Source organism: Apium graveolens, unplaced genomic scaffold, assembly GCF_009905375.1.
Source record: "Apium graveolens cultivar Ventura unplaced genomic scaffold, ASM990537v1 ctg2956, whole genome shotgun sequence".
Classification (NCBI taxonomy): Eukaryota; Viridiplantae; Streptophyta; class Magnoliopsida; order Apiales; family Apiaceae; genus Apium; species Apium graveolens.
Genome location: NW_027417870.1, coordinates 159738 through 173448, shown reverse-complemented (window position 1 = coordinate 173448; position 13711 = coordinate 159738). Strand labels below are relative to the sequence as shown.

The following is a 13711-nucleotide window of genomic DNA, read 5'->3' as shown; positions in this document are numbered from 1 at the left end:
TGACAGGTGGGGGCCCACTGGCATGTGGGGCCCACTGACATGTGGGTCCAGCTTAACACATGACCCTTTTGCAACAATTTTTAGTACCTATTTGCAACATTTTTAATACCTATTGCAACAGAGTAACAATGGACAAAATTTGAAATATACTTTCTGCATAAATTAAATCCCAGTTCTATATAGAACTTTTTTCCAATCAAAGTCAATGTTATCACAATACAATATCACCAGTACTGATGAACTAATCTACTAATCTACAAACATTACAAGTCTATTATACAGGAATCACAATTAACTTAACTAATTAATCTGGAAGCTACTTTAGCAACACGGAAAAGAGAGAGCACATATTTCAGATTCTTCAGCTGTGCTGACAAATTTGACGTCCATTTTACCCATTTCTGTAGAATCTTGTTACTGCTCTGCCACGAACCAGCTGGTTAGTAAGATCTATATGCCCTTGGCTTTTATTAGTCACAACTCTCATCCTTTCCTTTTCTAATGCAATACTCTCTTTCAGGTCCGCTGTCAAAGTAAGCGACTCAATGATAATTGATAGATTATCAGAATCAGGATCCAATCCACGCTGAATTCCTGCTTACAATGCTGAAATTGATTACCGACATTAGTTAGTGACTTGATTAGCTATGTTGTATGACATAAATAAATAATACGCAAACTATAGGAACTATCGGAAAAAAATAGTTAGGTGAATGATTGTAAGAAAACTAATCAGGATTCTAATATTCAAATATTGCAAAAAGTCACAATCTAAAGTAATCAGGATTCCCAGACAAATTGATCTATTTATGCTAATAAAGTAACTTGCTTAGCAAATTCTCTATTCGCAAGATAAATGAAATATAATGAATATTATTATGCAGTCACTCTGCCTAATTTGAACTTGTAATTCTGTTGCTTGTAATATAATTATGGAATTGATGTACTTAGTTATATATTATTAATATTACAATTTGTCTTGCAATTATATCTATATATTAATTATGTAAATATACTTGAATTTATTTTCTGACTTTTTGAACCGAGTAATTGGTTTTACTGGCTATGCCCCTGTTGGCACGGACAAACCAACCTACTGTACTGGTTATACTTACCCCATCCAGTAAAATATTTGAGGCTTTGAAGTCTCTATATATTATCTTTTTTTCTGCTGCGTGTAAGAATGTTAGACCTCTAGCAGCTCCAATCAAAATCTTTAAGCGTATTTCCCATGGAAGTGGCATCACAGAGCATCCTCCTGCTCAGTATAGAAGACAATGAGATTGTCAGACTCTGGTTAAAGACACAAAGGCCGACTTACTACTGCCTTTCTTGTAGTATAGAAGACAATGAGATTGTCCCACCAGTTTAACAAGATTTGGATGAGAAAGGTGTGAAAACAATACTCATGCTTTATTCATAGAAGTATTACATCACATAAATTTCACGTATGTATTCAGCTAAGATAAGAAATGATTAAGCAACTCAGAATAAAGACATGTAAATAATGCAGAAATAAAAACCCAAAAGATTTGACCATTTTAAAAAAAACAGCTCAAGATTTACCAAGTAAATCAGACCACATGAAAAAAAACACTATCATCCGAAGCAAGAGAATCCATCTGGATTTGGTCTATTTTACCTTTTTATCAACTACAATATTTTGGCTTGCATAAGCCTTGTGTTCTGCACTACACTGTTCAATTACTTCAGGGATACAATACTTCTTCAGAAATTTGACATCTCCCTTTAAGTAAAGTTCACTATGAGTATGATATACACATGTCCAGACATGTGCTTTTACAGATATAATAATATATGAATAAAATTAAGGGCAAAAGTTGCTAATTAATGTTAGAAATGCAGTCCTTATCCACTTTATATATAAAAACAAATATTACATTTATTTATTTTTTAAGGGAACAAATATTATATAAGTGCACCCAAGATTACAAATCGACAGAATGTGAATATCTACCCAACTTCTAATAAGAACGTAAGACTTACTTTATAGTAAGCATTGAGGATTGGCCTGACAACTTCTTGAACCTCGTCCCTAAATTCTGGCAACGAGAAAGATCTAACAGGAAATTGCATATTATGACTATTAGTGGGCTGGACAAGATCAGTACTAGATACTCCCTCCGGCTCATTTTAATTAATTTTCACCTTTTGTCACCTTAATATGTGTATCGGAGAGTCAAACATCAGTTAAGATGGGACAGAGGGAGTATAATGTAGTAACAAAAACAAGAATGTAATCATACGGATCTCGACCGACCGTATTTCTTTAACTGATATTCCAGCAGCTGTTTCCCCAAAGACGCTCTCGTTGATACTGTTGCAGAAGTGGAAGAAGTGATTTAACTTGCAATCTTTAGTTCTGCCTAAGTGAACACCTTCAAATTAGGAATTGGCAATATCTGACAACTAGGACACACCTCTGACCCTCCACTTGATGCCGAGAACTGGCTATTCCCAGAAACATTGCTGCCTCCTGAAGATGTTGTGTTGCTGATTGTCTGTGATATAACTCCTAAAATATAAAATTTACAGCAAATCAAGAAAAATCCACGGAATATAATCATCATCAACTAGAATCTAATGAACAAAGTTGATTACATATTAACATGTTGTAATTCAGAATCTTAAATTGTTATAACACTTCCAAATATGATCAAGATCAACACCAAAGTAAAAAAGACAGAGACTTTACAACTAAACAAGAGTTACATAATTATGAGATTGTTATAAGAATCATCAGACATGTACGGATTAGCCAAAAGAAAGTCAGAGAGAATAACTGTGTGGTACCTGAGCTGATGTGGCTTGTGGAATATGGAGTCTGATTAACAGAAGAAGAAGCAGAAGAAACACAACAATTACCCATATTTAATCTTGATTCTTGATGTTGGCTAATTAAAATTATATGTAGAACCAGATGTGATCAAGTTCTAATTTTTCACTTGATTTTGATGAAGGCCTGCAGAAGCTATAGGATGGTACATAAGGTGAATGTATACTATACATGTATAACTAAAGTCAGATCAAAGTGTCTTGTTTGCGAAACCAAGTATATTAACGGTGATCAAACCAAGAATTGAATTCCAGAGTAAGGTGAAAGGTATCATCAATCGACGTTCCTCTAGTAGTTGGATGGGGGCAGATTGTAGAAAAGTAAAGTAAGAAACATGTAGAACACCAAAGGTGAAATTACAATTACCTAAACCTCTTTATAATCCTGGAATTAAACCACAATTCAAATTACCATAAAAACACAATCATCAATACGAAAAAAATAACAAATTGACACCTCAAAAAGAACCTTGCTTCTCGTTAATCTTGCTTCGTCTCCGCTGCTCCGTCTCGGAATGCTTAGACCTGTAGTCTTAGAGTCCGCATCGCTCATCGGAGCAACATCTCTCATTTCCTTTAAAAGTACTCTCTATCAACACCGTAGCGTTTCGGTCTCCAGATTTTCCATTTGAGCTACTAGAATTCGCTGATGCCACCACCAAAGGTCCTGGAACTCGAACTCGCCTTTGCGTATAGCTCCTCAAAACTCCAGGTTTTGTCCTTGGTCTTCTCCGCCTGAGTTTTCTTGGCTACTATCTTCTTCTCGGCGGACTTCTTTGCTGTTTTGGGAATTTACGGTTTGAGAATTGGGGGAAAAGAGAGAGAGATAGATTGATTTGTGAATGTGTATATACCACAAGATCTGTTTGTTTCACACGGATCGATGAGCTGGCACATCTTAGAACAGTTGGATTAGGTTTTTTTTGTTAGATTTTGATTTTGCTCTTAAAGTCCGAGTATGTATCGTTTTTGCTTGAGTAAGAAAAAAAAATCAAAACTCATAAAAATGTTATTTATTAATTTATTTTTAATATTTTTAGAAATACCTACTTACATGTAAATAAAATGAATATCTTCCATTTTTCATCTAAATATATGAATTTACTTTTATTCTTACAATTTTAAAAAGTATAAGTTTTTTTAAACATATTATATTTTGTTTAAAAAGAAAACATGAAAGAAAAAAAGTTGTCATATTTATGGATATTTTCATAAATCAAAATTAATATCATAATTAAAATCAAAATCAATAACAGATTTAAAAAATAGTGCACTTTGGAGGTTAGTCTATTTTGACTGTTATATTATGATAATGATGGTACACCCTAAAATAGATAGTAGCGCAAACAGGGCTTGGTCTATTCAGACTGCTTTGACTGATATAAAATCTCGCAAAATAAATATAAAAAAACTTAATAATGATGGTACGCGCCTAAAATCGATTGTTTTTAACATCCCTACAGACGAATCGTCGAAATTTTATTTTAAAAGCATCGATACTTCATTCGGGACAGTAGAGCAAACATGACTTGATCTTGGTCTATTATGACTGCTTTGACTGATATAAAATCTCGCAAAATAAATATAAAAAAACCTAATAATGATGGTACACCTCTAAAATAAATTATTTTTAACATCCGTACGGACGGATCGTCAAAATTTTATTTTAAAAACATATATACTTCATTCGGGACAGTAGCGCAAACAGGCATTGGCCTATTATGACTGTTTTGACTGATATAAAATCTCGCAAAATAAATATGAAAACCTAATAATGATGGTACGCGACTAAAATCGATTGTTTTTAACATCCGTACGGCTGGATCATCGAAATTTTATTTTAAAAGCATCGATACTTCATTCGGGACAGCAGCGCAAACAGGCCTTGGTCTATTATGACTGATTTGACTGATATAAAATCTCGCAAAATAAATATAAAAAACATAATAATGATGGTAGATGCCTAAAATCGACTGTTTTTAACATCCGTACAGACGCATCGTCGAAATTTTATTTTAAAAGCATCGATACTTCATTCGGGACAGTACCGCAAACAAAGTTTGGTCTATTTTGACTACTTTGACTGATATAAAATCTTACAAAATAAATATAAAAAAATTATAATAATGATGGTACACACCTAAAATCGATTGTTTTTAACATCCGTACGAACGGAACGTCGAAAATTTTATTTTAAAAAAATTAAAGGAGTTAAAAGAGCCTTTACTTTAACTAGAAATGAATTATTTCTATAAGGGTATATTTAAATAATGTGGAATAAAACACATTGTCCTCCTTGGTGTAGTGGTTTGCACTCAACTTTTACTTATTTTTTTTTAATAAAAAATTGAATTTTTTTATTAATATATGTATTGGCAACACTTTACGAGACCTATGCTAACATAATTAAAACATGTTGCAGTATGGTACATTATCATATACTACTGCAACATTATCTACGGAAAAATCACGTAATTATGTGGTAGAAGGTCGTTTATGGCGTAGTGAAAGTTCAAGTCCCAAACATGTAATTTGTTCTCGAATAACCAGATTATTTTTTTTAACGATTTTCTCAATGATCCGGCCAAAAAGATGTTAAGATATATCGATTTTAGTTATCAAAAAAATTGTAAAAAGTTTTAAATTCATCTTGCATGACAGAGAATAGAAAAATCTAGGAAAAGTTTAACTCCGGGGATTTGTTCCCGATTCACTGGATAAATCTTTTAAACTATTTTCTCGCCGATCGAATTATACGGATGTTAAGATATTTCGATTTGAGCAATCATAAAAAATTAAAAAAATAAATAAATCCATCTTGCATGACAAAAATAGAATTTTTTTTGATAAGTGTTACTCCAAAATGCCGGATTTGTTCCTGATTACTAAATCTTTTTTAAAATGATTTATTCGATGAACCAACCATACATGTGTAAAGATATCGATTTGAGCCATAAGGAAAAATTAAAAAAAAATCAAATTCATCCTGCATGAAAGCAATAGAAAAATCTAGGAAAAGTCTAACTCCAAAACACATGATTTATTCCTGATTAGCTAGATAAATTTTTAAACGGTTTATTCGACGATCCAACCACACAGGTTTTAAAATATCAAATTTAGTTAGAAGAAAATATTAAAAATAAATTCAAATTCACCTTGCATAAACGGTATTAGAAAATTCTAGGAAAGGTCGAACTCCCACATATGAGATTTTTTCTCGATTAACCAGATAATTCTTTTAAACGATTTTTTCGAAGATACAATAATAGGAATGTTAAGATATATTAACTTTAGTAATCATGAAAAATTACAAAAACTAAATTAAATTAATCTTGCATGATAGGAATAGAAAAATCTAGGAAAAGTCCAACTCCCAAACGTGAGATGTATTCCCGATTAACTAGATGATTTTTTTAAATCATTATTTTCGATGATCTGACGTAAATATAGTAAGATGAATCAATTTTAGTCATCAAAAAAATTATAAAAAAGTTTCAAATTCATCTTTCAAGATGGGGAACAGAAAAATCTAGAAAAATCTAACTCCCTAGATTTGTTCATGATTAAACTAGAAATTTTTTTTAAACTATTTTTTCGATGATATACGGTCGTTAATATATATGGATATTAGCCATCGGAAAAAGTTACAAAAAAAAAATTAAATTCATCATGTATTTGAGTAATTCAAAGTTCTAGGATAAGTGTAACTCCCAAAACACATAATTTGCTCCCGATTAACTAGATAATTTTTTTAAAAGATTTTTTCAACGATACAACCGTACATATGTTAAAATATATCAATTTAGTCATATGAAAAAATTACAAGATTAGAAAAATCTAGGAAAGGTCCAACTCCTACAAATCAGATTTGTTCGCGACGAACCATATAATTTTTTTAAATAATATTTTTGATGATTCAACGGTACAGATGTAAAACTCATGATTGATGGCAGTATTGAAAACAGTAACAGCAATTGTAAACAAGTTGATGTTAGGACAGAAAAGGAAAAATGCTCAGCTAAGCCTTAAAATTGGAACCATATTAAAGAAACTTGCTCTTAACAGTTGAGATTAATAAAAAACATGGACCAATTTTCATTTCATTTTATTCCCTCTCACATCCACATTCAATTTTGTTAACACATTTTCATTTCATTACTATCTTATTACACTTCTTACAACCAAACGAACCATGAATTTAAAGTGGCTAACTTTGTAGTCTACATCAACCAAATAATTCAAAGCAAGCTTAAACCAACACGAAACACATATCAAATAATCCACAAAATGCAAACAAAAACAAATAATAATGACCAGGTACTCAATACATAACATATATCATTCCTCCTTCCTACTCATTTCCTTCACAAAAATCATTTCCTGCATTTTCCCGGTTTCAATCAATTTCTTCCCACCAAACCAACCATCAATTCGAAGTGGCTAACTTTATCCTACACAGAAAACTACATGAACAGAAAATTATTCAGGTTTTCCTCTCCAATTCTATCTAACCTAATCAACTCCTAAATTCTACATAACTCAATCAACTCACAAAACACAACCTAAACCAATACCAGCAATACAAATCAAAAGAAATGTGATAAATCATACTTCAACAAATCCACAATCACAATCACATCATATTAATCGGGTTTCCTCCCCCCGAATCATACCCTTATCAACTCCTACATTCGACACATTAGAATCCAATCTCAAAACACAACCAAAAACAAATACAAACACAAATGACCAAGTACCCAATACATAACATTTATCATTCCTCCTTCCTACTCATTTCCTTCATAAACTCATTATAAAAAAATATCATTTCTGCATTTTCCCTAATTTCACTGCAGTTCATCCCACCAAATCAACCAACATTGTAACATTATCCTACACATCAAACAAGGAATTACAACAACAGAAAATTAATTCGGTTTTCCCTTTCTTCCCAAATTATACCCTTATCAACTCGGACAGTGTACACATCTCAATCCAATCACAAAACACAACCAAAAATAGCACCAGAAACACAAATTATAAATAAATGAAACAAATCAAACTTTAAGAAACCCGCAATCACAGACACATCAAAAAAATCAGGTTTCCTCCCCCAAATTATACCCTTATCAACTCCTACACTCTGCACATCACAATACACTCGTAAAACACAATAAAAAACAGAATCATATCAAATCAATAAGTTTACATCATAATCCAATCTCGAAACAAAAACAAAAACAAAAACCCCAAATAAAAACCACTCAACCCATACCTGAATCGAGCAATCAATGGCCGCCTTCCTTGGCGTGCTGCTGATGCTCAAGATGCCTACGCTCCTCGGGAAGAGCAAAAAGATAAGAGAAGATCATACCACCAAACAAAACGTGATAAATGGGCTCAACAGAGCTGGTCATAATATACTTGGCATGATAAGTGTCCAATCCACGCTTAAGAGGGCCTTTTAGAGCATCAAGTGTAAACATGGGCTTCATGTGAGATAGCTACCATCACGACAAGAATTCATTTATCAGTTATATACAATTAGGCAAATATAAAATTATACTATGCACTAATAAAGAAAGAAAGTAGACAATGGTTCAAATAGTCCTCACTCTGTGATTTTTTAAATTGGAAATTTATTGCTTTTACATGAAATTTTTATGAAACACACATGAACATTACTCCAATCTACTATAAAGATTTCACGAACAAATGTCATGTTTAAGGTAGTAACATAGGGCCTAGAAAAAGACACATAAACCTTACGAGAATATTTACAATTCTAAAATTAATACTGGACCCAGCTAAACATAAACACAGACAAAATCACAAAGAACAACGTTAAAACTAATCAATCACATAAGTCATCTCAAACACATCCCTATATATACTCATAAGTACATAACCACTCAAGTAATAATGATGTGTGCTTATACCTTACTAAAGTTATAATAATTGAAATCAACCATTTACCAAATATATTCATTCTCATTTAATATCAAGTGCAAACAAAAGTTTTTTAAACAATTAAACATATAAAAACACATAACAACATCTTGGCAGCTCTACTCCACAGAAACTCTGTACGCCTCCAAATTTTTAATAAATTCATAAATAGGTTTGTTACGGTGAAATTAGGTGGAGACTTAGTTGAATCAGAGACCTAGCTACCATAAAAATGTCAGATGAAAACAAGGTGTTTAGAGCCGCTAATAGAGTCTGTAAAAACCAGTTGTTTTTAATAAAATATATGTTTATGTAAGTCTAGTGATTTAATATATACAAGTAGTAAAAATGTTAATGTGCTTTGTTTTAAAAAAAGAAAAGAAAAAATGTACATAATTTGAAAAGTTTAGTTGTTTTCTTTACTTGGTCAAAACCTGTTACTAATAGATAAGATATGAGTTAAACATTAAAAATACAGATATGAGTTAGTTTTGAAAATAGTGGAGGGTGACATTAACTTAGGAACTTAGGAGTACAGTAAGTTAGCTTTGTAAATAAATAGATGTAATTTAGTTCATTTGTTTCTTGCACAACTCTCTTCTTTCTCATGTACTTTTCTTTTGTCTAGATTTTCTTTTGAACTGTGTGTTTTAGGTTACTCATTGTTGTCATGTATTCATTTATGTAATGGTCAAGTTATTTTTAATACTTAATATATGTGTGATTTATATATTTTATTATACATTGATATTTTGTTAAATACTTAATCCTCTGTTTAAAAGTAGTCTTTAATTTAAAAGAGAATGATTTGTGAAAAGAAATATTATGTACATCTGATATTTCTGGTTAACTCCTTTTATATGATTTTGTTAAATTATGTTGTTAAGTGATAAATGTGAAAAATAGTTAATTATGTGTATTATTTTTATAAAAGATTGTTAATATGTAACTGTTTATTTATTTTATGAGATATTATTATTAGTGTTTTTATTATTATGTTAATGACATATGTGATGATTTTATTCTCTTTTATAAGTCTCTGTTTTTGTTAGTTATATTTTATAAATTGATCAATCATTTATTCATTCCAGAAATTATTAATTATATTTCATTAGTATATGTACATACATGTTTATTTATTTAATTTTTTTTTTTACTTATGTGTGTTTTTAGAAAATGGTAGTAATAGTATTAATTGACTTGTATAATTTTTAAAAACTCATTTAGTAAATTCATGTTAGTATAATATTTCATTATATTTAGTTTTTTTTATATTATCTTGTTGCCTGGTTTTATATTCCAACACATGTTATTTTATAATGTTGGCTGATTTTGTATTGCAGCTCTCTGTATATGTTATTTTTATTGCATGGTTTTTGTTTTAGAGTCCTTATTTTGTGTATATATAATTTTATATATATTATCTTTTGCCTGGTTTTTGTTTTAGAGTCCTTTTTTGTGTATATATAATTTTATATATATATATATATATATTATCTTTTGCCTGGTTTGTGTATTAGAGTGTATTAGGATAATTAATTAGGTTTGTTTTTAATAATAACTACATAGGTTGGATTTCTCTGCGTGAAGTGAAAAATTGTTAAAGTGGTTGTCAGTGTCAAGTTAAGTTAACTCTTCATACTTTTATTTTTATTTTGAAATCTGTTAAATATTTTTGTACTGCTTTTATTTTAACAACTATGGATCAAGTAATTGTTTTAGACATAAGAATTCCGAGTGAGCTCTGACCTATGAAACATTTAGTAATTGTGTATAGTTTCGGAACTAGATTTTGATACCTTACTAGGGCGTGCATTGCACAATTTATGATACCTTAGTAAGGGGCACATTATTGACAGTTGTGAACCTATGATCCTGTGTCACCAGGTATTTGTGACCTTGTTGAACTGTGGAATTTATATATGTTATATGTAAACTTTTGATTTTGAGCAATGATTTTGGCTATATAAAAATCATGAACTCCTTGGTCCACTAGTGTCGAATTGTTTTCTTGCTGGGCTGTTTCGCTCATGACTTACAAATTTTCACGTGCTAAACTTCTGGAATGGACAAGGAAATGCATTTGGCTTCAGCTTATTGTAATAATATTTTAGTGATAGTGTCTTATCTTAGAGCTGCGTCTCTCTGTATTTGTCTTTATTTCAGCTATATGATACTATTTCTGAGTTGGATTTCAGAATCTTATTTGCTTATGTGAGACTTGTTTTAAGTATGAATAAAGTTTGATATCTAAGTATAGTTGTTGTATAAAAAGTTGGGGTATTACAGCTGGTATTCAGAGCTTAGGTTAGCTTCCTGTAGACTGCTTGAGTTATGAATTTTGCTACGTATATTTTAAAGATACTAATTAATTTATTGACTTAGAATTTTGTAGATGGCAGATGAATATGTTGAGGTCGAAATGTCTGACATCGAGGATCCCATTGATAGTTCACCACTACCATCGTCAAACTATGACCCTAGCTCAGATAGTGATGATTCTGTCAACAACTTTGAACATGCTTCTGATAGTGAGGAATCAATTCACGAAAATCCCGGAGAGACCATTAATGAGCATTCTAAAAAGACTGACCTTGAAATGGAGATAGAAAGTCTCCGAGCTGATTTGGAGGAGGCACACTTGAAAGTAGAGATAGCAGAACACCCACTATTAGTATTGCGATAAAATGTGTTAGGAGGATGTGAAAGATTTCGGAATTCTTCATTGAGGGGTAGATATGTTAGTAAGAGGGATAAAAAGTACGTTAATAGTTTCACAAAACAGGTCCAGGTAGAAGTGAGAAGGAATGTTGCAGTGATAGGGAATGTTTTGAGGGAAGGAGGTTATTATGAGTATCCACCATCAGCAAGTTCCTCCCCTTCAGATAACTACTCATCTGATTAGTGTCCTTGTTAGTGAATCTTAAGTAATATCTATTGGAAATCATCTATAATAAAGATGACTGTCGTTTTGAATTTCTATGGTTAAAAAAAAAACTTGTACCATTTTGAGGTTTCTATTAATAAGATATGTTTTAATTTATATATATGTGTACATAAATCTTGTATATTATATAGTTATTCCAAGATTGAGCAGTGAATAAATTATGTAGGAATCATGCCTCGTCATAGAAGTAACACTGATGAAGGTGCGCACATGATGACTCAATTGGCAGACACATTGGCGACATTGGTAGGGAACCAGCAAAATGGACCTAGGAGTTTGATATCTGAATTTAAGAGGCTAACTCCTCCAGTTTTTGAAGGATCTACAAATCCTTCAGAAGTGGATAAGTGGCTACAAGAGATGGAGAAGATTTTTGAGTTACTAGGAAGTACGGACGAGCAGAAGGTTAATTTGGCAAGCTACCAACTCCAAGGAAGTGCTTACGACTGGTGGCTAATAGAGAAGATGCGGTGAAAATAATGAAGAAGAGGATTCCAGAGCATACACTTGGGAAACTTTTAAGGAGTCATTTAAGGAGAAGTATTTTCCCAGGACGGTACGAGCTAAGTTGGAGTGCGATTTTATAAGGTTGGAACAAGGAGAAAAGCAAACTGTCTCGGAATATGAGGCTGAATTCGCCCGTTTGGCTAAGTATATGCCAACTTTGGTGGCGGGCGAGATTAGTAGGGCACGTAGATTTGAGGAAGGATTACGTAATGAGATTAAGAGGCATGTGGCTGCTTTTGAGCTAAACAGCTACAAGATGGTGTTGAACAAGGCTTTAATAGTCGAGAGGGGCTAGTGGGAGACGAATGAAAGAAAGACTCTGAGGCTAAGAAGAGATGTGAGCCTACAGGTAGATTTAACGAGAATGATCCCCCGAGAAAGTTCAATAATCGAGGAAATGGTGGAAATTTTTCTCGAAACGCTTCAGGGAACAAGGTGACATGTTCAAGGTGTGGCAAAAATCACTTGGATAAAGACTGTCGTTGGAACATTGGAGCTTGTTTGTTTTAGTTGTGGAGAGAAGGGACATAAGATTTCTGAATGTCCAAAGCGTGATCCAAATCGTAACAAAGACAATACAAATAAGGCCACGTTGGCATCTCTTATTCGACCAGCATACACCTAAGCAAGATTGAGTAAGGCGATCAATTTCTTTCAATGATTATGTGTTACACTTTGATTTTTTTTATTAAAATTTGGGGACAAATTTTTTTTTAAGGAGGGTAGAATGTAAAAACCAGTGTTTTTTTATTAAATACATATGTTTATGTAAGTCTAGTGATTTAATATATACAAGTAGTAAAAATTTTAATGTGCTTTATTTTAAAAAAAAAGAAGAAAAAATGTTCATAATTTGAAACATTTAGTTGTTTTCTTTACTTGGTCAAAACCTGTTACTAATAGATAAGATATGAGTTAAACTTTAAAAATACAGATATGAGTTAGTTTTGAAAATAGTGGAGGGTGATTAACTTAGGAGTACAGTACGTTAGATTTGTAAATAAATAGATTTAATTTAGTTCATTTGTTTGTTGCACAGTCTCTTCTTTCTCACGTACTTTTCTTTTCTCTCGATTTTCTTTTCAACGTGTGTGTTTTAGGTTACTCATTGTTGTACTGTATTCTTTTACGTAATGGTCAAGTTATTTTTAATACTTAATATATGTGCTTGTTGATTTATATATTTTATTATACATTGATATTTTGTTAAATACTTAATGCTCTTTTTAAAAGTAGTCTTTAATTTTAAAGACAATGATTTGTGAAAAGAAATATTATGTACATCTCATATTTCTGGTTAACTCCTTTTATATAATTTTGTTAAATTATGTTGTTAACGTGATAAATGTGAAAAATAGTTAATTATGTGTATTATTTTTATAAAAGATTATTAATATGTAACTGTTTATTTATTTTATGAGATATTATTATTAGTGTTTTTATTATTATGTT

The 13711-nt window shown here is 31.5% G+C and overlaps 1 protein-coding gene across 1 annotated transcript in view; it reads right to left on the bottom strand.

Moving 5' to 3' along the window:
• Positions 1 to 219: 219 nt before the first annotated feature.
• The window catches only part of LOC141700820 (mitochondrial import inner membrane translocase subunit TIM44-2-like), a 136185-nt gene continuing 122693 nt past the window's right edge, over positions 220 to 13711 (bottom strand). Inside the window, exons 6-7 of the mRNA XM_074504509.1 lie at positions 1116 to 1258; positions 220 to 606 (exon numbers count right to left, since the gene is read on the bottom strand). Coding sequence (XP_074360610.1) covers positions 1244 to 1258 — 15 coding nt within the window. The 3' untranslated portion in view covers positions 220 to 606; positions 1116 to 1243. The remainder of the gene's footprint in view (positions 607 to 1115; positions 1259 to 13711) is intronic.